The sequence below is a fragment of the Phalacrocorax aristotelis genome, chromosome 1, assembly GCF_949628215.1.
Source record: "Phalacrocorax aristotelis chromosome 1, bGulAri2.1, whole genome shotgun sequence".
Lineage (NCBI taxonomy): Eukaryota > Metazoa > Chordata > Aves > Suliformes > Phalacrocoracidae > Phalacrocorax > Phalacrocorax aristotelis.
In genome coordinates, this window is record NC_134276.1 from 187,970,712 (window position 1) to 187,993,908 (window position 23,197).

Sequence of the window (23,197 nt, forward strand, 5' to 3'; positions counted from 1 at the left end):
GGACCGAGAGGGGATCTTATCAATACTTATAAATATCTAAAGGGTGGGTTTCAAGAGGATGGGAGTGGATTTTTTTTCAGTGGTTCCTAATGACAGGACAAGGGGCAATGGTCACAAGTTAGAACACAGGAAGTTCCAGCTAAACATGAGAAAAATCTTCTTTCCTGTGAGGGTGCCAGAGCAGTGGAACAGGCTGCCCAGAAAGGCTGTGGAGTCTCCTTCCCTGGAGACATTCAAAACCTTCCTGGATGCATTCCTGTGCCCTCTGCTTTAGGTGTGCCTGCTCTAGCAGGGGGTTGGACAAGATGATCTCCAGATGTCCCTTCCAACCCCTACCATTCTGTGATTCTGTGATACTGGATGGACCCAGATGGACTGGGTGTCTAAGCCCAGTTAGTGGAGGGCTCCACTGAAGGGTGTCTGGGGGCTTGTTTGTCCATGTGCCAGCAAATAGAGAGACTAGGATTCTGTATACTGTGCAAAATGGGTGTCTGATGTGGAAGGTATCCACACTGTATATGTTTGTATATATTTCCCGCTTACATATTTTCATCCTGGTCAGCCAGAAAGAGAACCAGGATGAGGTCACTGGTTCCATTAGTGTTTATGTGAGTAGTGAGTGGATTTGTCTATGTTGATGTGTGTGGCCAGTCACATGTATATGGATGTAACATAATGTGTGTGCATGTGTGCCCAGGAAGCATGCTTGGTCTTGCTGCTGAATGGACAAGGGGACATGGTGCTGGAGCAGCCTCACCTCTGTTGTGCTGCAAGATCTGCCACCCCCTAAGAGCTTGCATGCAGCCCTTAATTCTACCTCATCGGTAATTTTATTCCCATATATCCCTGACCCCTTCGCAATTGGAAAATAAGGTCTGCAGTCCTAAGGAACGTCAAAGAATCTTTTTTTGGAAATGTTGCTGATGCAGACACATTTGGCTGTATCTTTAGACAACATGAATAGAAAAATATAATTAAGATAATAACTGAGGAACAAATGCCTTGTTTTTGTTGATAACTCTCTGGCACTGGTTTTGCAGTATATATACCAGTGAATCAGAACAGCCAACCAAATTTACCAGCTTGTCAATGTATGTAAGAACTTCTGCCCAGTTGATCCTCAAGAGGAGGAGGAGGGAGGGACTGAACTAGTGGAAAGAAGGGAAATGAAGACCTGAACAACCAAGAGAAATAAAGCTGCTCTAAATTGGTTTTGTTCTGCTTCTTTTTATGTTTTGTCTCTTTCTCCTTTCATGGATGTGTATTTGTATCTTTGTCACCAAAATTAATTATGACTGCAGTAAATTTCTTGAACTCATTTCAGTTTTCTTAATTAATTTGAAGTAAAAAAAATTGCAAACTACTGTTTTCAATCACCCTATGCCAATCAAAACAATTGTGAATTTACTTCAATTAACACCCAAAGACACTCCATTAGTTTTAACTAAGATGAGACCAGAGATCTATGGAGCAGCTTTTTAGAACAACGAAAGATCATGGCACACATAGACAGTAAAGTGTTCAGGGAGTCTACAGAGCTGGAGCATTTAAGAAGGTTAGACCGTAATAGAGAGTTTTCATGGTGACTGAACTTATTGTCTATCTGATACGCAGATGTGTGTCTTCAAAGAGCTATAGACTTATTTTCATCTTGCTTGACATTCTGATAATTGCATTATTTTAGCTGAAATGCTTAGAGATGTTTTGTGATGTGTTAAATTTTTAAAGTACTATCCTATCTGAAATAAAATTCAATAAATATGAAAATAAGCTGTCTTATATTAAACTGCAGCTGAAAATGTGTCATTTTTCAAGTCCTTTTCACTTATGATGCATACAGAACCTTTACTGCATATTCACAGAGTGTATTTATAATATTAATTATATACTTATAGTATTAATTGTATAGTAATTATAATCTAATTATATAGTTTCAAAGAAATGTGGCAATCAATACTAACAAAGTTTTACTGTACTTGAAAAATGAATGAAACATTGCCTTCAGATACTGCAATATAATTTATATCTACTGAATATCTACTTCATCAATATATACAAGAAATGTTTATATAAAATGCTCCTGAAAGAGAAATTAAAAATAAGTAATATGTATTCAGCTTAATAATAAACACAAGCTGCATGAAAGTAAAAAAATCTTATCAGCTATTTGAAAAAAGTTTATAACATATATGATTAACTTTTCAGCTACAGAAGTACCAGTTCTTCAGTATCAGAAACTACAGGACAATGTAAAGCATATTACATGTTTGGGGTTTTTTTCATATGCAATCAAGGATAACAATAAAGAAACAAGCTGAATGTAAAAGATTAAAATATTTTATTGAAGGCTTTAATAATTTCTTATCCAGGGAAGCACAGGTACAGACATAACAAGTCAAGCATTTTACTGCTACCAGAAAAATTAAACATTCAAACTCTCTACAACCAATTATTTCAAACCAAAATAATGCACGATGCACTCCTGTTTGAGATTAAAAAAAACCCACCAAACAACAAAACAAACAAAAAGCCAAAAAACCTTTACACTCAAGGTTGCATTTTAACACGAAGGTGTTGCATGTATTTGCTGATATGGTACCTGATGATAAAGCACACTTGGCACAGCACTTGCTGATGGCATAACACTGCAACTCTTCCTGGTTAAACTTCACTTCAGTGTTTTTCCATCTGAACATTTAGATCACTCTTGCTCTCTCTGGAGTGGTTTGCGCTCCGGAGGTAGCATTGGTTGTAACTTCTGCCAGCGTTTTGGAGGCCAGAGGATATGAGTAGCTCGAGCATGTAGAAGTCCAAGAGAAACCTGTAACCAAAATATAAACCAGAGAGATTACTAAATACCACAGAAAAAAAATCGTGGAAAATACAAAGCATATATTGATTTGTTAGAGCAATGAGAGAATACAAAGCACAGAACTTTGCATGCATGAGGAGTGACAATTTCTTTTTTTTGATAAAACATTTCATGGAATTCAAATCTGCTTGCTGAAATGCAGTGGATGTAATGAACATGAACTTGGAATGTTTTTTCAGGTTCAGGAAAAACAGCTGGGTAAAACAGATGAGGCATTCTATAATCCAATGAAAGTTTTTGGTTATTAGTTATTAGTTATTTGTTAGTGGCTTTTCTAAATCCACTTATCACTGTCCTTCAAAATTCCATTTTGTCTCCAACCAAAAATGGAAATTACTGTGAATCATATATATTTCCCCAAGGATGAAAATGTATTTCTAATAGAATTATTTGAAACACATCTACAGATCAAATATTTTTGAAGCTCTAGAATGACTTACTTGTATGTTTTGTATGTATTTTTATATGTTTGTATGTCTGTATGTATGTTTTGTATGTTTTGTAAACATATTTTACCATCTTACTATTTGTTATTTTCTTCCTTCAATAATTTTACTTCACTAATGGTTTACTTCAATAATTCACAATAAAAGCCAATACTGATATTACTTACAAATTAATCACTTATAGGTAGCATAGTTTAGAAAACTGAGTTGCTTAGAAAACCTTAAGAAAATTGCACACAAGGCTCTTTTCAAATATGGTATGAAATGGCTAGACTAAGGACAACTGAAAATAGAACAGTCACATTTTCAGACTGAGGTAATAAGACAGGCCTTCAACGTCCATACTTAACATTGAAATTAAGTAGTTTGGTATGAGGTTAATCTCTGATAATTTGAAAAGCCTCCAGGATAGACTTCTACATCTTAAATTATTTGTTTAAACTTCTGGAGACAATAGCAAGTAATAAGCTTCCCAACAACTATAAAGTATCCAGTGCCAGTATAAAAGTTGCAAAACAGGACAAAAACATGGTTAGAAATATTGGAATGTCTCTATACATGAAAAGGTTAAATAATTCAGACTTCTAAAGAGACAACAGAGTCCAAAATCTATAAAACTATGAATGGCGTGGATAAAGAATGCATAGGCTTTATTTGCCTATTATGTCATCATTTCTCATAAGAATGAGGAAACATCAGATGATGTCTTAAAGAATTTTTAAAACCAACAAAAAGGAAATGCTTCTTCAGAAAGAGCATGATTACATCATACTTACATAAGTTACACAGGATACTGAAGACACCAGAAAACATTACCAGAATGGTTCAGAAAATAATAGTAGAAGCAAAGTCCATCACACATAATTGAACATAAACAAAGTAACAGTGCAGTCTCTATACTCCACATTAGGAAACACTGAGGGAAAAATAATATACTTGTTTTGTTCTTATGCTCTAATGATCTGGTATTGGCTGTTGTCAGAGCCAGGAGTTAAATGAATTTCTGGTTTGAACCCATATATTCCTGCTTGAATTTTTATGTAAACTCAGATCTTCAGTTCCATTTCATTACTCATTACAAAAAAAAAAAAAGAAAAAGAAAAAGTTATTTCAGTAAGCAGGTAATTCAGCTTTTTCTGCAAATAGACACCAAATAGGCCCCTAGGAACAACTTCAGCTAATCTTCTTGATTTAATTTCATAGGATTAATGTATATTCACCAGTCTCCCTCTACTACATAATCAAATCAGTGAAGCTGAAGTGGTCTATATCTAATTCCATATTCTGTACCTTGATGAAGCAGGTGCTGAACTACTTGAATATAATTTGGTTACTTAATAACCCACAATATCTAAAAGAATCTGAAGTAGATCACTGAAATTGCAGTCTAGCATCATATTTCACTTGCTTGATCCTTTGCAGGGATCACTTGTTTCCCTGATCCATTGCAGCTTTTTTCCTACATTTAAGCAAAGGACAGGCTGCTAAGTGGTAACTCTGTTTTGATATGATTTAGCTACCTTTTTTAAAGTCTTGACATACTTCTGTATAGTTTGTTGGAAATTTATGGAATTCACAATATCCTTTATCATAATTATCCCATAAAGTGGTCTGCAAATGTAATATTGCCACAGGGATTTGTTCCCCGAGTATACAGCATGATGGTATACACATTACAGGCTGGTGCCAAAACATAAAACCACAGCAAACCCCACCACTGCATATAAAATGTGACAGCATTAGTACAGAGAAAAATGTTAAAATACTCTTCTCAAACACAAATAACATCCCATTTTCAAAGCTCTGTGTTTTTCTCAGTGTATTGCTTGTTACTGATGTCAGTAGGAGGTCTGCACACAGACTGAGAATATAATAAATAAATCAAAACTTGTTTGAAGCTGAGGCTGGGAATAATTTTGCCCAGAGGATTACTTCTACTGACCATCATCTGGCTTGAAACTAATAAAGAAATATCCTTCCTATAAACCTGATTTACAGGACAACATGACTAGTGTTAAAAAGGAAAAATGGGTATTGTTGGGTGATGGAAGTCTTTACTAAATAACAAATGACACTGATGCTATAGGGCTTCTTTTGTAATAACTTAAAGGCTCATTTTAAAAGCACCTTGATGTTTGACTTCTGCAAACAACCTTAATAACTTTTGTCCGTTGCCCATTATTATTCTGTAGTTACCAGAGCAGCCATGAATTTCACTGAGGAAGAACAGATTTGTTCAGAGAATAACCTGCCTTTGTTGATGGGTTTACCCTCATCAAGGTTAGATACGGACAAAGGATGAACTGAGAGGCTACACTTTCTGTCGCAACGGTGAAATGCTGAAATAATCTATTAAAAAAGACAGTAATCAACTCCCTTACAGACATTATTTACTCTCTTTACTTAAGAAAATAAGTTTACCCCCTTGAAACGCTGTCTGAACTATAATAAAAAGTCCTTTACAGGCACAAATTCTTTGAGGAACATATTTCATTTACAGACATGAGTAAGAGATGCAAGCAATCTAAATAGTTTATTTTTATTTCTACATCATGATCTACTTATTTTTCTTGCTGTGGCAACAATGGACACTATGTTGAATTGAATCCATATTATTCTCCCTCACCTGAGCTGTTTAGGCATTAATTTTGTCTTTTTTTAACCTTTAATCTTTTAATCAACTGAGAAGTCATTCTGTTAACATAGCAATTTTATCTGCAAAATAAGTTTTGCATGAATAATACTGTTTTGACACTGTTTCTGTGATAAAAGCATATTTCCTCAGAGTCTGCTTGTTGTTAGTATGTTCGTTGTATAGCGACTGATTAGTTCTGGCACTGCATTAGGGAAAGGTAAGCTTAAGCTTGATAGTGTTATCTGCAGTGGTATTTACAACTATCTTGCTCATTCTGTCCTAATAGGTTGGGATGAATGCACCTTTATTAGTATAGAGACTTATATTACTACCACTTCTCCCGGTTCCAAAATACATAATTTTAAAATACTCATTGATTTACAGACTGTACTTTCCACCTCTTCTTGTCTGTTCGCCATTTGACACCTTCACTGTCTCTTACCATGATGCCTTTTGCAATCTGAAATCACAGTGGTAAAAGCAGCATTCAGACTGTGCAAGAATCCTGTACAGATGTAGCATGCAGTGGCACACACCAAAATCTCTATGGAAATCCAGGACTTCATTTGGATTTAACAAGGCTATTCTCAACTTTCTCAGGACACGTAAAGTCTACCCAACCTGCTAAATTCAGGTACTACTGCTTCTAGTTGTGAGTTCACTTTACATTACATGCATTCCCTACAGATTTCTCTTTGCTTCTTTTTCCCCTTGAACCTGTAGTGATTTTGCTCTAGCTTGAAGAGCCACGATTTCAAATTCAAATTCCATAACATTAAAACAAGGAACTACAGCACCACTGAATATAACTTGAAAAACTGCAATGCAGAACCAAAAAACCCAGGCCTTTCTTTACAATTTTCTAAATTTACAAATTTCTAAAATTAGACTTCCTAAATAGTCAATTTGCTAATAGGAAGTAATAATAAGACATTAAAGAGACAAAAAAACAACATAAGAATGGTTGTTCAGCTGTTACTGTAGCCCTGTAAGCCAGTATTGCAATTGCTAGTAACAACCTGTAGATCTTGTACTAGGTCTGCAAGGTCTCAAGCTTAATTTCTCTGGTTTTGTGTGAACTTTCCTTGCCTGCCTGGAGTTTTGATTTAGCTTCTTTAGCTGCAACAGTTTTTCTAATGATCAGGTGACTACTGTCTGATTTGTTACAGTTTTCCGTATATCCTTTATATTTTTTTATATTTGCATAATCTTGGGTATAATCAAACTTTTTACATGTACAGTAAAAAGTAATTATTCTGTGAAGAATGAAATATAATTTTAACAAAACAATGTGGTTTACAAGACTATAGAAATGGGATGATAAAGACTGAAGGCCTATAAGCAACTTAGCCATGGTCATTAGGAAAAAAACCACTGGCTGAGGAGCTGGACAAAAAGGTTTTAAGGCTAACAAAGAGAAAAAAAGAATGTTTGAAAGGACAAGGAATGCACTAACATATGTAAAACAAAATATTTAATAAATACAGATAAAAAGTGGTGTTGCCCACCAATGAAGAAAGAACAAGGCAAAAAGACATGTTAGAAAATGTACTAAATTAGCCCCAAGTGGAACTGAGAGTGAGGAAGAAGAAGCCATCATTATCATAGTTCTAGTGAAGAATTCAGGATGTCAATTCACTAAAACACCCCTTTCCTTTCTTTTTGAGGAGGTTGGACCTTTTTAGGTCCAACCTTGGGACCTAAAAGTGCAGCATAAACACTGAGAAAAGTGTGTGACATTTTTAAACCATACTTTTGCTGAGACTTGTTGTGCATTAATTTGATAATTTGGAGTGCGGGTGCTAATATCATTGTAACTAGACTAACCATATTAAGAGTCTAAGTAAAGTACAGTAAAGAGTTACAATTTTAATGCAACTAACCATGAATTGGGGTCTTTCTGTATCAGATGTGTTCACCTTTTTACTCATAACAAAGCTTTGACTGCAATGTTACCTTACTGCTTGTTTTGTAATTGAGACAATATAAACTCTCATTAAGCAGTGCAAAATACAGAAAGATTATATTTTTTTCCCCCTTCATTCAGTGTTTCTTTTCGTATTTTTCCTAAATAAAAAATGGTGATTTTAATGAAATCTTAATAAACACATAGTGGTTTCACTGTTTCTTTTGCTTCCAATAAAAATACTTTCAGAATCATAAAAACAGAAAATTAAATAGACTATTGTATTATTTTCTTACAAGGTATTTTGATTTGGGGGGATTGTGACTGAAACTTAACTTAGTTATTTTAATAAAAAGATGATATATACAGAAAACATTTACGTCCCTGTGACAAAAGGTCCTGTTATAATCATATTGCAAAGTATAAAATAATATAAGAAATATGGGAATATCTAGATCAGTCACAGAAGATAATAATAAGCAAAGGTAATAGGAAGATAATAGTAAAGCACAGCAGCAATCCTTAACATTGGATCAACACAAAAATCCTCTCTGAAGGTGTACTTGAATACAAATGTGCTTCTGAATAAGAAATACCAAAAAAATACTATCTAAAAATTTTCTTATTTCATCATGCTTCAGCCTAGAAAAAAATCAGTATTAATTTGTATTTTGTCTCCTGGTGTCAGTAATAAAGGTTTAAATTGTGCAAATCCTCAGAAATACCACAGGAAGAGAACAACAATAGCTACCTAACAAACTAGAAACAGAACTAAATTACAAGTGCCACAGATGATAACCTGTGTACTCGAGAAATTTCATCAACAGCCAGAAAAATCACAATTTTAAAGGCACATATCAGCTTCTGGCTTTGAAGAGTCACTTTCACTTTAGTCTCTTAAGCTGAGCTATATTCTAACAATATTGCACAGGCCTTCCAAATGCCATGTCCAATGATAAACATGCAAAGTATTAAGATTCTCTCAAACTGAAAATAGATAAAACACAACAAACAATCACAGTGTTTCAAATTATGCTTTTTATTCTCTGAAGTAATATATTCTCATAATATCTTTTTTGTTCATATGCAGGTTAGTAAAGAAGCTTTATATACATCCTTTAACATGCTTAGCCCTATGGAATATCAGCTGTATTAAAAATTTTCTTCTCAAATGTTCTGTTCCATAACACAAAGTCATTGGGGATGGCAGGCAGTAATTCTGTAGTACTAGAGGTCTATACAGACCATATTTTGCTGGCTGGATATTTGCTACTTCCCACAGAAGCTCTGAAAGGTGTCAGTATTTTAGGTGACAAATCCTCTAATATGGAGAAATCCTGGGTGATTTACAGATGGCACAATCTGAGCAAACATATAAGTTCAATGAATTTTTCCAGTTCATAAGCCTGCTACCTATATCCTATTAGCCAATTAGCTGTACTTTGACTATACTGAAATTCCAGAAGATTGGGAATGCCAAATTTGTGTGGAGGTTGAAAACTGTGTGTAAAGGGACCAGGCTAATGAGAAAGGAGAAAAAAGAGCTCTAGAATATTTCAGCCCCCTCAGATATAAAGAAAACCTTAGGACAGAAACACTTAGGCAACTATGTAGTGTTTCAGATATAATACTAAGAAAAATATATAGTGTGGGATAGCTATCTGCGTCAAATAAAATTTCTTCTTTTTAAGAAAGGTTGTTGCATGGGGGTTTGATTTTAGATTGTAGGTGTAAAACCATCTCACAGAGAATTCTCCCAGTAAATTAGTCTCTTCAAAAAATCCATACTTTAATAGAAAGTAAACGTGATTGCTATTACATTTCATTTTCTGTACATGGTTGAACTTTGAAACAACTACTATCAAGTGCAGAAGCAGGAAAAAGGCTCAATAAAAATAAAATCCTGTGGATTACAGTAAAATCCCAGAGAAACCAGTTCCTCTAGTAGAAGTATCTGGGATAATGAACAATGGCAGAAGAAACAAATATCCTTGACCTCCTTCTTTTATGAATGTAAGAATAACACAAAGATGAGAATCAATAAATTAGTTTGTAAATAAAACCACATCACAACAGATGTTCTTTAAATTGTATCAGCTCACTGAAAGTTGGCATAACAAGATGCTAACTAGCTCATGAATACAAAAAAAAGATAGATTCCTTTCAAATACATAGCAAAATACTAGCATCTTCATCATTCTTTCCTCTCATCCCTGAACAAATCAGACCTAATGGAGCCATACAGATCTAGTGACAAAGAAAAGAATGCAGCCCATTAATTTTGTTAGTAAGTGTTCCATTACGGTTCCATTAGTCTGATAGCTGAAGCAGCAGCTCCAGCTACAGATAAAACATCTCATATGTATTTTCTTTCACAGAGCTACTGTATAATCAGTAAAGGTCCTTATTAAAGTTATCAAATTCCAGAGTGTTCATTTAGATAGAAAATATATTTAAAAATATGAAAATATATAAATGACAATTATTTTAATTTAAGAAAGTGAAAATAGACACTCAAAAATTATGTATATATACTACACATATATGCACAGACAAAATCACAAAATAAGATTTAAAAGAGAGAAATATATTTTAAATGCAATGGATGATTCCCAGAGTGAATAAAATTTGCATGTTAGCACAAAGTAGCTGTCTGAAATTAATATAACGATGGTGACTGCTCCAATCCACCCTGGTTTTCCAATTTAAACTATTCATATCAGAAGAGGTGAGCACAGTCACTGCATTGTAATAAAAGCTCAGGTTATTGACAGAATTGAAAAAATGTAATGTATGAAATATCAAAATAACTTGGTTGCATTCTTGTTTGTTCTATCATGTCCACATGCCTATGTTAAACCTAAAGTTACAAAAGAGATAAAGGAAGGAAGTGGTCACTGAAAATAGAATATATTTCACATGAGAGTTTTTTTGAATCGTAATTTACACTCATAGAAGGAGCGCAAATTTAAAGCAATTCAGCTTGTGAAGAAATCAGCTGTCAATGCCATTGACTAAATTAAACACAGTACCAGACTCGGTACAAATATTCCAAAAGCTAAATTCTACCTCAATGCATTTTCTCGGAATTGTCAAGGATATGTTATTGAAAGGGACACTAAGGCTAATTAACGTCTTCAGTCCTTCCCAGTTTCTTCTTCTGTGTTTTCTAAAGACATATTTTTAAAATAGAAACTAGCAAATAACACAGCACTACTGCTCTTTTATCTTCAGCAAGTATAGCGTTCTTAGAAATTATTCTTTCTTGCTTATGATTAACAGAACCATTATGCTAAATAGGTCTACAAAAAGATTTACAAACTGATCTATTATTTATTTTATATTTCTGGTAATGAAAATGGTGAAAGAATTTGCTTAGTGCACACTATGATGTGCTTTGCATGCTGCATATACATAAATATCATTTAATAGTTAAAAGCTTTTTAATATTTCACTGGGAGATGCACAAAATTCCTAGACTAAATAGGATTGTCACTAAGTCATGTAACTCAACAGAAGAACAAAATGTACTAATAGCTTTCATGAAAGAGCCCTGCATTAGAAAGCAGTAATGTATTTGCAATTCAGTGTTTTAAGAATTGATAAATCACGTGGCAGGGAACAATTATTAAAACACATTCATTATCTTCACCTAGGAAGCATTAGCTATATCCCAAATCTATGCATATTAATTATTCAGGAATACATAAAAGCCTTCAGTGTGAATTCCTGTTCAGCAACATATTGTCTCAGTGTCAACAGAGTCAGAAGAATATCAGGCTTAGTAACATTTTTCAGCTTATGATTATGTGCATTGTCTTTCTTGACCAAATACTTAGGACACTATGCAGAAACGCTGTACATTACAAACTAAGTTGATTTCCATTTTTGTTCCATTGCGTGTCATTAATTTACACTTTCATTCTACAGCTTTGGCAAATGCAGCTGTACAGTGCAATGAATACAAGGGAAGGAGTCACAAAGCAGCTCCAAAAGCTCTCACGCTACCCAGGGCTTGCACTTGTCCTCTCACTACGCTGCTCCTCCACAGACCCAATTCATCCCCATGGGCTAGTGCTTGAGCAGATGGAGCCATGCCCTTTGCTCTGTCACCCCTCCTCTGCAGCACTCTGCTTCCAGGAGTGCTGCATGGAGGTGTCCCAGCACTGCCCTGGCCTTGGAGATTTACTGTGATGCCCTGCGTAATACAGGGGAGAGCCCTGGCATATTCCTGCTCTGCTTCTACTGCACACTCACAGATAAAGCAGGCCCTGATGATGAGTGGCTAGTATTGCAAAGCTGAGCAAACAAGCTAAGAAGATAGATCAAATTTCACCAAATTTCTGGAAGTATGACTGTGCCAGGGATCGTATCCATGCAAGCTGGGAGAGATGACATTTCAGAAGCATTCAGGATAAATAAAAGGAAAGGAAGGAGTCCTTACTGTCAGAAGGAAACAGTAGGTTTTGATTTCTAGATACGCTCAAATTCTTCTTCAAGACAAGTAATGTGAAAAAACCCCGACATACTAGTTACCTTTGCATCTAATTTATATTCTTCATACCCTTTACAGAAGTTCAGAGAAATCAGGGTACTTTATGAACTTAGAGAAGTATCAACACTAAGAGATGTCATGGAGAACATCCCAACCCTCTGCTGCCTCATCTGCTCTGTTAGGAGCAGCTCCAGCCTGAGTGGCTCCATCAATGAGCATTGTGATGGGATAGCATTGGGAGCAGCAGACCCCAGACAGCTGAGAACGTTCATTAACTTAAATTTTACTTGGCAGATACCTGGCAGTCAGGCAAGATCTCGTTACAGTAATTATCAAATGCTGAGCTAAGAAAAAAAAAAAAAGACAAAGTAAAGAAGGCCAGCAGTAGCCAGAGAAGTTTATTCAAGGGAATGGGTGAGAAAATACCTCTTAAATTAAAAAAAAAAAAAAAAAAGGTAAAATAACTTATGATATTACAACTGAGTGGGGAAGTAGACACTCCAGAAGGGAGAGCTGCTTTGCAGGAAGATCTGGATAGGCTGGAAGAGTGGGCCAGCAAGAACCTTATGAAATTCAACAAGGACAAGTGTAAGGTCATGCCCCTGGGAAAACATAATCCGGGAGTACAGCACAGACTGGGATCCACCTGGCTGGAGAGCAGCTCTGTGGAAAGGGTCCTGGGGGTCCTGGTGGACAGGCAGCTCAGCATGAGCGAACAGTGTGCTGCTGCAGCCAAGAAGGCCAACAGGGTGCTGGGTTGTGTCAAAAAGGGCATCGCCAGCAGAGAGAAAGAAGTCATCATCCCGCTCTACTCAGCGCTTGTCAGGCCACACCTGGAGTACTGTGTGCAGTTCTGGTTCCCGCTATACAAAAAGGATGTGGACAGGCTGGAAGGGGTCCAGAGAAGGGCCACCAAGATGATCAAAGGACTGGGAAGCTGCCATATGAGGATAGGCTGGGAGAGCTGGGTTTGTTCAGCCTTGAGAAAAGGAGGCTCAGAGGGGATCTCATCACCATGTACCAGTACTTAAGGGGTAGCTACAAAGAAGATGGAGACTCCCTTTTTACACAGAGTCACATGGAGAGGACAAGGGGAATGGACACAAATTGCTCTTAGGGAGATTCTGATTGGACAAGAGAGGGAAATTTTTCACGGTGAGGACAGTCACCCATTGGAATAATGTCCCCAGGGAAGTGGTTGACTCGGCCACGTTGGACACCTTCAAGAGTCGTCTGGACAGGGAGCTGGGCCATCTTGTCTAGACTGTGCTCTTCCCAGAAAGGTTGGACTAGATGATCCCTGAGGTCCCTTCCAACCTGGGATTCTGTGATTCTGTGAACTATTACTAGGCAAAGCAAGCATTTTCTAAAGCTAGGAGAACTGTTAAAAAATTTTCAGTGACAATAGCTTGCATGTTCAGCAAGTAGATCTGTAAACCTACTCACAGTTTCTCTGTTTTTTTATCACACATTTCAACAGTCTTAGTCTAATAAAAATTAGGTTGTTGCAATACTGTTAATAAAATAATTTTAATCATCTCTTATCTTGAAAAGACAACTGTTCAATAGACTATTCCACTTAACTAAATATTTCAAAAATTCCTACTGTGAGGCTTGCTTATATTTTCTTCTAAAATGGCATACAGAAACAGTCTGACTTACAGAAAACATGCTGTTGGCAATATGAGCTATGAAAAGCAGTGGGGAGCAAATATTCAGTGAGCAGCTAGGATATCAAAATGTCATTAAATACCTGCATGATATGTTATTAAAATTATAAAAGACTTTTTAATAGTGGTCTTTCTGTGAGGATCATCTAAAATGGTAAATTTCATTGAGATAATTGTGTATATGTAATCTCCCCAAGCTGATTTACCAGCAAAAACCCACATAAATAGTTTAAATTTATATGAATATTTTTCTTCCCCTTATAGCTAAAATAATAGCTATGATTTTAAGAATGCTTAAGTACTTCCTCCCTTGTCTGTGTGTGATTCATTCTGTATTTTTGTTAAAACTATGTAGAAGAGATTAAATGTACTAAACCGAGCTTTTACTTTATTTAGAAAAACATATCTCCAAAAAATCCTATTTTTTTCCCTAGTCAAACTTACTATTATTTAGTATTCTGTGGTTTTATGATACTGTGACATTTTTCAAAATACAAGGTTTCTTGGTATAATTCAAATCATATAGCTACCCTTTCATTTTGTAACAGAAATTGTTATTAAATAATTGACACTGTATACTTATGAATATAATTTCCACATCCTACGTAACTAATCATTTCCATATTCATATTTTTTTCTTTACTTCACATCTGATCAGCCTAAGATAATGGCTTAACAGGTTTTGCTGAGGAAAAAAGACTCACAAAAATAAATCAGAAGTATAATAAGACTCATATCCTTAATCAAATACTGTTGCAGTTCTTCTGTGCAGTCCTGAATCTACAAGGCCAGATCTCACATGTGAGATGATTGTTTAATTCTCCACAGAAAATCCCCTCAGTGAAGAAGCACACGTGTTTATGGAAAAGGCAATTTCATAGAGAAGTGACATGATGGATCAAGTCTCCAGGCCTGGCTCATGTACCTGGCAGCCCAGGTAGAGCTGAGTGATCCAGAGGTGGGGCAGGGGACCAGCAGACAGGGTGATGCAGCTCCCCATCACTATGGGGACATCAGAAAATCTAGGAAGGACAGGAGGAGCCCACATATGAGCTTCCTGACCATTATGTTAGAGATCCAGTTAATTGGCCTAAATAGAGGTACTTTCTGCCATTTGAGATGTCCCAGGAAACCTCTACTGGACACTGTGACTCCTCATTCAGAGGGGAACAGGCTTCTTTAAAGGCCTGTGCTAAATCTTCCAAAGGCACATAAATGTCTCAGATTCACTAGGACACAGGGAAAACAGTTTGTAGGCAGCCAGTTCTCCCACTGCTGTCTTCAAGACCTTTGTTATTCTTCTTGGCATGTACTCACTATTTTTTTCTGTTTTCCCCTTGGTCTCTAGCCTTCTTTAGCGTACCCTTACATAACAAAACAGGATACTATAAACCAAATAACTGAGTCACAGACTGCATACTTTCAAAATAAAAAGTTACCTTCTGCATTAGCCAAACACAGTAACAAGATTTAATCCACTACTTTACTATCAAGAGCTATATTTATCTCAAGGAAATATTAAGACTTGCTCTTAAGCTATACAGCATGAGCAAGAAAGTAGTGGAAGACTAATGAAATCAGTTGCCTGCATATTTAATAAAATATTCGTTCATAGTCATAATCAAGACATAGTTCTGTAAAGCATGTGCTGAACTTTAAATATTCAAGTAAAACACTTGAGCACATCATTAAAATTAAGTAAAATAAAAGAAAATGCATACAATTTCCAGTGAGCTGATGATCCAGATTTATTAACTCTTTAAATTACTCAATTTTTCAGATTATATGTAGCTATTAGTCTATTTTAGCAAGATATAACCACACAGGATTGCCAGGTCATCAGTACAGGAAAAGGATTAGCACATTTAATACGTGAAAGGGCTAAATGTTAAAACTTAACACCACTAAAACTAATTCATTGCATGGAGCTTTTTCACTTCCAGTAAGAAAATCGAGGAAAGCAAAAATCCTTTTAAGTGCTTACCTTTATAAGAAATCTCATTCAAAATATGCTGCAAATCCAGCATTTATTTTGTACCTCAGTGTTTTGGGGGACAGAAATCACATTTTTGGTCAGCAGCAGACTGCGTTTTCATCACCATTGCTACAATGCCTGGAGATCCAAGTACTGTCTCTGAAATTAGCTGAGGAGACAGCAGCAGTGACATGTGCAGACAGCACAATCTGATACATTTTCATCAGTCTGCTCTGGAGAAAATATATTTCTGTATGTTTACTGAGTTGTTACTTCTGCTTCAGGATCTTAGCACTCAAAGGAGATGAAAAAAGTGATCCATATTTTAATGAGACTATTATGGATAGTTCATCTTCCATCTTGCTTTACATTACCAAATTTCTGTCAGCTATAGGTAGAGGCTATGGAAAGATGGCTGTTGAGATTGCTTTGCAGTGGCGGTCTGGCAATCTCCCTGTAGCATCTTTGTTCTCCCTCCACCACACACCTTAAGGAACTCAGTCTGAGCTTGGTAAGGACTATACATTCTTTTTTCCAAAATGATGTTTTGTGTACTTTCTTGTTCAATGAGTCTAACACTTATTATTCTTGAATGGACAAAAGCCACCCCCAAACCTGCAAAGAAAGGCTTCCATGCTTTGTTCAAAATTTCCCACAGTAACCTAAGTCCCCATGCTGTCCGGAATCACAGCCAGAGGTGAATCTGAAGCTGCCTTGTCCTCGGACATCTCACCATCGGGTGGCATGCACCACTTACCCATTTGAAGCATGAATCAATCTCAAACGGGAGGCTTTCACACCTTATGTCTGTAGGCACGAGGATGTGATTTTAATCATGAGTCAAATACATACCATGAGTCAAAATCATGATGCTCTAAATGCAGCAAATAAGAAGATGGAAGTTAGTATCTAATGATGAGGGAAAGTGTGGTTCTTATGAAAAGTGAACAAATGCAGTGCCAGATTCTCAAGAGAATTTGGGAGGTGGGGGAAATGTAGATAGCACCAAAACTTTGGATAGGAGTTTAGAGTGCTTGGACAACCTGCATCTTGAAATTAGAAGGAAGACCTTCAAACTTCCAGTGAGAAAGAACAATCTTACCCTCCATTGCAACAGGAGAGTCCAATGCAGAACATTCTATGTTCTACAGCAAGGCAACTCATTCTGCAATCTCCAAATACTTTTACATCACCTTTCTTCACAGTCTCGGCTGGATCTCTGCAAAAATTAATTCACAGCTGTTGCGTAGCTCTCCAGTACATTTTTGTGCAAGGAACTTTTTTTTTATACAGATTGTATCTGGTTTTAAGTCTGGCTACAACTCCTGAGTGACTTCACTGATGCTATTCTGGCAGTCCTGTTACCCTTCCCGTGTATGCCAAGAAATGGGGGAACCTCCAGCTGGCCTCAATTATTCATCTTAAAGGCTTCCTGGTTCCTGGCTGGTAGCAACTACCCCAGGCAGAAGATCCTACCAACATTCCTCCACTGCTGGGCAGAGCAGCACCCAGCTCTGATTCTCAGACTCTCTGCTGCCTGGCTCCATTACACAACGGGAGGGGGATCCACTATAAATCCCCAAACACTCTTTTACGAGGAAGAGCGGAGGGCAAGGCATAATCACAGGCAGAATCTGGATGACAAAGGATACAGAAATAATTTCCAAGGCAGATTAATTTCCAAGTCCAGCCAAAACATGATTTCTCCAACGAAAAAGCTAAATTCAGTGGCATCTGAACCAATGATTAATTCTCTGGCCACAGAACACCACCCTAGATTAGAACTTGATTGAGATTAAAGGGGCACGTCATATCTCACTTGTTGGGTTTTTAAGCCTCGTCTAGATTCAGGAAAGCCATCTCACCTGTCTGATTGCAATGAAAGCAAATTGCCATGGTCATCTTTTCAATCATAAAGAGTAAGGCTTCTTAAAGAGAACTTGAGAATCTCCTCAAAAGAGAGATGAAATAATTGTACAGCTATAGCAACTGTCCAGACATACATCAGAAAGTATAAAATAATAAAAGAGGTTTATTCTCAGGGATAATATTTCAGCTGGCCTCCGTTACTAGCTTTAGTGCTTAAAGAAGTTTAAACGCTTCTTTGGTTTTCAAGTGTTGAGGCTATAATACATTAAATTCCTGTTAAGTAAAACTTACTCTTGTTTTGCCCCTATGACTCTCTGTTTATTTAAAGTTCTTACTACCCTGTACTATGGCATTACTATCAACACGTCTTAATCCCTAATATTCATTTCTGAAAATGCTAAACCATGCCCTTGAGCTGACGAAAATGCCATTCAGGGTGTACATCAAAATATATGTACACAGAAATTGAAACTTTCTTTTAAAAGTCAACATCTTCTCAAAGCTACGACAATGCAAAGAAAGTTCAGTCTCCACTTACCATTCTTTAGTACATCATGCGTACTCATTTACATTAGTACAAAACACACGTGAAGTGTTCCTTTTGTTGAGTGTCATAGACACGAAGCTAGCTACTAAGAAAGAGATATCAGAATCCCTATTATGTCAAAGCGCATCTTATTTTAACTAAATTTATTGCCGCTACACAAAAAGGTTGAGCCTATTTGATGATTATCATTTGAGATTTCTTACTTAGAACCATGTCAAAATTAATCCCTATTTAATGAGGTTTTTTGAAAGGGGTTTAAAATATCAAAATTCTGAAACATCCTCATTAGAACTATTTGTAAGTAATTAAAAATGATAGCTTATAAACAAGTCGTGATTGGATCCTAAAGCCATGTCAAAAATAGTGCTCAGATGACAGCTTGTCAGATAATTTTATGCTTGATACCTGGGCCCTGTTGATCACTAAATAGTGACATTTTTATTATTCTCTTGAAAAAAAGAAAGTTAAAATTTCTGCCATCACAAGGATATTTTCCTTCCTTTTCTCTCCTAGATAATGACATATTGACATGATTCACCTGAACACTAGAAAATCATTACTCGGTTTGTGTCCCCCAAGTTCTTCATTATGAAATGCTACTGTTACAATGTAAGAGAATCATAAATTGAACTGAAAAGGTAACCAACTTGTACTAATTTTTGTCTTTTTGACAGAGACACTAACATGATGAGCTATGGCATTTCTGTGTAAAATTCTGTTTAGATTTAGAGTGTGTCACATTGTGTCAGTCAGGAGTCAACAAGTTTCTCATGACATCTCACCCATAGGGAAAGCTTGAGCGTTAGATTTTGTTTTGCTTTGCTATTTTAAGAGTAAGGCAAGGATTACAGTAAAGATTCTGAAAACTCATCAGTGTAGGTTAAAAACTGTCTTTAAAATAGTTACTCAGAAATATGAAGTGCCCTTTATTTTTCATAAATAAGCCACTTGAAGAACAGAGTGTTTAAAAATGTGTTTGCTAACAAAACCATCAAAATTATTTTTGTTAATATTTGTTATTCTACAGAAAGTCAATTAGATGACACTAAAACAAATTACTATTAAATGTCAAAATAAAAATAAGAGTATCTTTGCTGAACAAACAAGAGACAGTGATAGAAAAATAAAAATTAAAACCTAGCAGTTTTTTCATAATTTATTGATTGATTATAATGTTTAAGGCTTTTAAAAAGACTAATACTTTCCATTGGAGTTTCCTAGTGAAAACAAAGCTACCCAGAGCTGATAATAGATATCTCTGTTCTTTTTAAATAATGAGACATGTTATGTACAAAAAGCCACCCTGAGTTTTGAATTTCTTAATGTCTTAGTTTCAGATGCAATTTGCACATTGACTGGAGTCTGGAACCTTTCCTCAAACTGATTAGTAACTTATTTGAAAGCTAGATGCAGTAAATTTGAAAGGACTGTTCCTGTAAACCAGTGCTATTCTTCGTGTATAAGGACACCTGAATCTGACCCTTAGATTTATTTCATTTCCTCTGTAAAATCAATGACTAAAAAAAACCAAAAAACAAAAAACAAAACAGATTTATGGAATATTGTAAACTATGTATACTTCACCTCTTGAATCTTACTGGTATCAACTATTAATTTATAGAGCAGTGTGAGCAGCAAGGTTTAACAGTATTATTACTCTGACATAAGTAGGTGACACTCTAGTATTGCATTGCATTTTGCTTTTGATGAGGACTATTATTTCCAATAGGCATAATATGTAACAATACCACAGCTTGTCATGACTTATCTGAGAAACATGAAAGCTTGCAGCAAATACATGAGATTTATGAATGTTACTAGTCCACAGGCACTTGTTTTCCATGGTACTTACTTAAGTGCTAGGTAAACACTCCTATTCATAGGAAAAAAAAGATAGGAGGAAAATATCTAGTGGAATTATAGGTTTTCCAATAAAAAAACAGCAGCAGCACCACCACCACCAACAACAACAAAAAAAACCCAAATCCTCAAATATTTTGATTTCTCTTACAGAAATATGAATGCTACTAAAATTTTTTTTCATCATTAAAAAGTGTTGATGACCTGAGGGACTTGTTTAGAGAACTTGTTTATCTACTAGAACAAAGCCTTATGCAAACAAGGAGGAACATTCATTTCCTCCAAAATTTCTGCATCTCCTGTCCATTTATATAAGACAAGATATGAGCAGTGAGCAGCCAATTGCCTCACAGGCATTAGACTCCGACAGCTATTATAATATAGTGCAGACTACTGTAAAATTTACAAGCCTGAAACAGAGCTTATTAGATTTAAGGGATAAAATTTCATTTGTTTCAATGGACGCTGGATTTAACCCTATTGGTATGATCCAACGTCTACTGAAGCATATGGAAAAATACCCACAAAAGGAATCATGTGCAGGCCCTATTCAGACATCCTTGGGTGGATGAAGAGAGAGATTAGAAGCTTTTTATTAGTATTATCCTTAGCTTATACTGCTGTATTTTTTCCTAATTGAAGGATACTTGGTTTTATGTAGAAGTTCCCTGGCAATCAGTAGAGACCACTTTCAAGTAATTTCTCTTTATCTGGCATACATGCTGCAATCTCACCTTCTGTAGAGAGGCTGCCCACATGAACATCTCTCTGACCCAAAAAAGAGGTTTTTGCATGCTGGAGGGACAATAAATCAAATACCTTAGGGCTTTTTATAGCCCCAAATTAACATAATTCAAGTCCTGAAGTGAGACATAAGAAAAAGGCTGATTTAACTTAGCAATTAATACTTTGTGCTAAAGTGCTATGATTTCCAAAACACAAATGTGAGAGACAGTGATTACTGTTTAAGGTATTAACATTATTTGGAGAAGTTTAAAATACATATTAAATTTAGGAAATTAAAGGTAGAAAATTGAGTTTGAGAAAACATCTAGGATAAGACTTGAGGTTAAATGAAGACTGATTGAATTGTTTGTTTACTAGATCCTCTCTCAACATACTCTTGAAATCCTGTGAGAAATTCAGCAAGCTTGGATTCTCTCACCTAACTTGATAGCCTAAACTGAAAGTCATGCTAAGCTCTGTAGACAACCAGTGCAGAGAGGACCTTGACACAGTGATGTAGACCTGGAGTATGCGGTATCAGCCTTCCCCATTTCTCTCCATTGACTGTAGAGGGAGGCTAGGCAACTGTGCTATTAATTTGGGTGTCTCTGTTCAAGGCTTACAATTAGATTAAAAGAATCTGGGCTTTTATATTGACTTAAAAATCATGTAATGTTCTCCATTAAAATCCATCTGTTCAAAAGATACACTCAAAATAAATGCAAGACATCATCCAACATTAAATTACCTTTCTAAATGACTTGATACTAAATTTAGAGAGGACAATAGCAAAGCTCCCTTTGGACTTCACTGGCCCAGGACCAGTATGCAGTTACTGATACTGCTTTTCCCAGTTTCATGAATAATTTGTTAAGTTTTTGCTTCGAAAACTCTCAGAAGTCTTTTTTTTTTATACTGCAATGCTAAAGGAGAGCAGTAATAACGGCAGGTGGATTACTGAGCGTAGGTTACGGGGTCTGAAATCTTAGTGACCTTGAGTAGAATCAGTTTCCAAATGCAATTCGTTAAATACCATTATATTACATGACAGCTCTGGGAGTGAGGGAATATGAGAATAGTAAACCCAAAGTCCCTTGGGGTAGTCAGATAAAATGTAGCAGAACCTGTCTAAATAACACATTTGTTATATCTAGTTTTGTTGCTTTAAAATGGTTTGCTCAGGAAGCTGTTAAGCTCGGTGGAAGAAATCACCTCATCTCAGCCATCACAACGGCATTTTTGTATACTGCCTCTGTTCTAACCAGGGCAACATACTTCCACCAAAAAATAAATTAAAAAAAAAATCAGTGATGCAAAGCTAGATTAAAAATATTAATTTCAGAATTAAAATATAATGCATTAAAACCAAAGACTTATTGGTTATCATTAAATCACCCACTTTTCTCTTTTAAAAAATGTCAATTTAACATCAGTTCCCAGGTTTTCTTCTTTAGATTTCACTTCCAATGCAGTAGATATGCCACGCTTTCTCTATGGGACCACAGCTGAAATGAGCCAGTCACTATATACTACTCAGAGTCAAAAGAACTTCATCTAAAAAGTACTTTAAGATTGGATCTTTTGTGTGAAGCCCAAGCAATCTGCAGCCAGTGAAGAATAAAAATATATTGAGGATTCACTGCCAGAGATGCAATCGTGAGATGCAGAAATAATTGCTGGAAAATATCAGAAGCTGGTGTGCCAGGGAAGGTTTGGGTTTCATCTGCTTTTAGAGGATTCTATATGTCCAGCCTACATACTAATTTTATATGCCAGGGTACATAGATAGTAAAAAGGTATCATACACAAAATTCATCAGGAACTGTTCTAACATAAGAAATGGCTGATTTTTTAAATGAACCAAAGCATGGCTAATAAAGATTTTTTAATTATTATTTTTAGATACATGATAAAGTCACTGTCAGCTTCCTAGCTGATAATAGAGCCTAGTATTACTCCAAGTTAATTAACATGTAATGTTTGTACTCATTTATAGTTATAATTGCTGTGTACAGTTACATTAAGCTAATGTGGACTGTAAGTGAGTGTCATTTTTCACAATATTTGTTAGGTTTAAGTAAACTAGAGGTTTCTATTTTCAGTTTGAAATAGAAAAAAGAAAACAAGAAAGACTGAGAAAAAAGAAGTGGTTATACTTAAAGATTTATGATGGAACTCTGTTTCTGCAGGTAGTGC

The 23,197-nt window shown here is 35.9% G+C and overlaps 1 protein-coding gene across 2 annotated transcripts in view; it reads right to left on the bottom strand.

Annotated features, from left to right (window-relative positions):
• Positions 1-2,321: 2,321 nt before the first annotated feature.
• IMMP2L (inner mitochondrial membrane peptidase subunit 2) overlaps positions 2,322-23,197 on the bottom strand; it is a 483,378-nt gene continuing 462,502 nt past the window's right edge. For both annotated transcript variants that reach the window (XM_075081058.1, XM_075081057.1), the window contains one exon: positions 2,322-2,821. In XM_075081058.1, the coding sequence (XP_074937159.1) occupies positions 2,702-2,821 (120 nt within the window). In that variant the 3' untranslated portion in view covers positions 2,322-2,701. The remainder of the gene's footprint in view (positions 2,822-23,197) is intronic.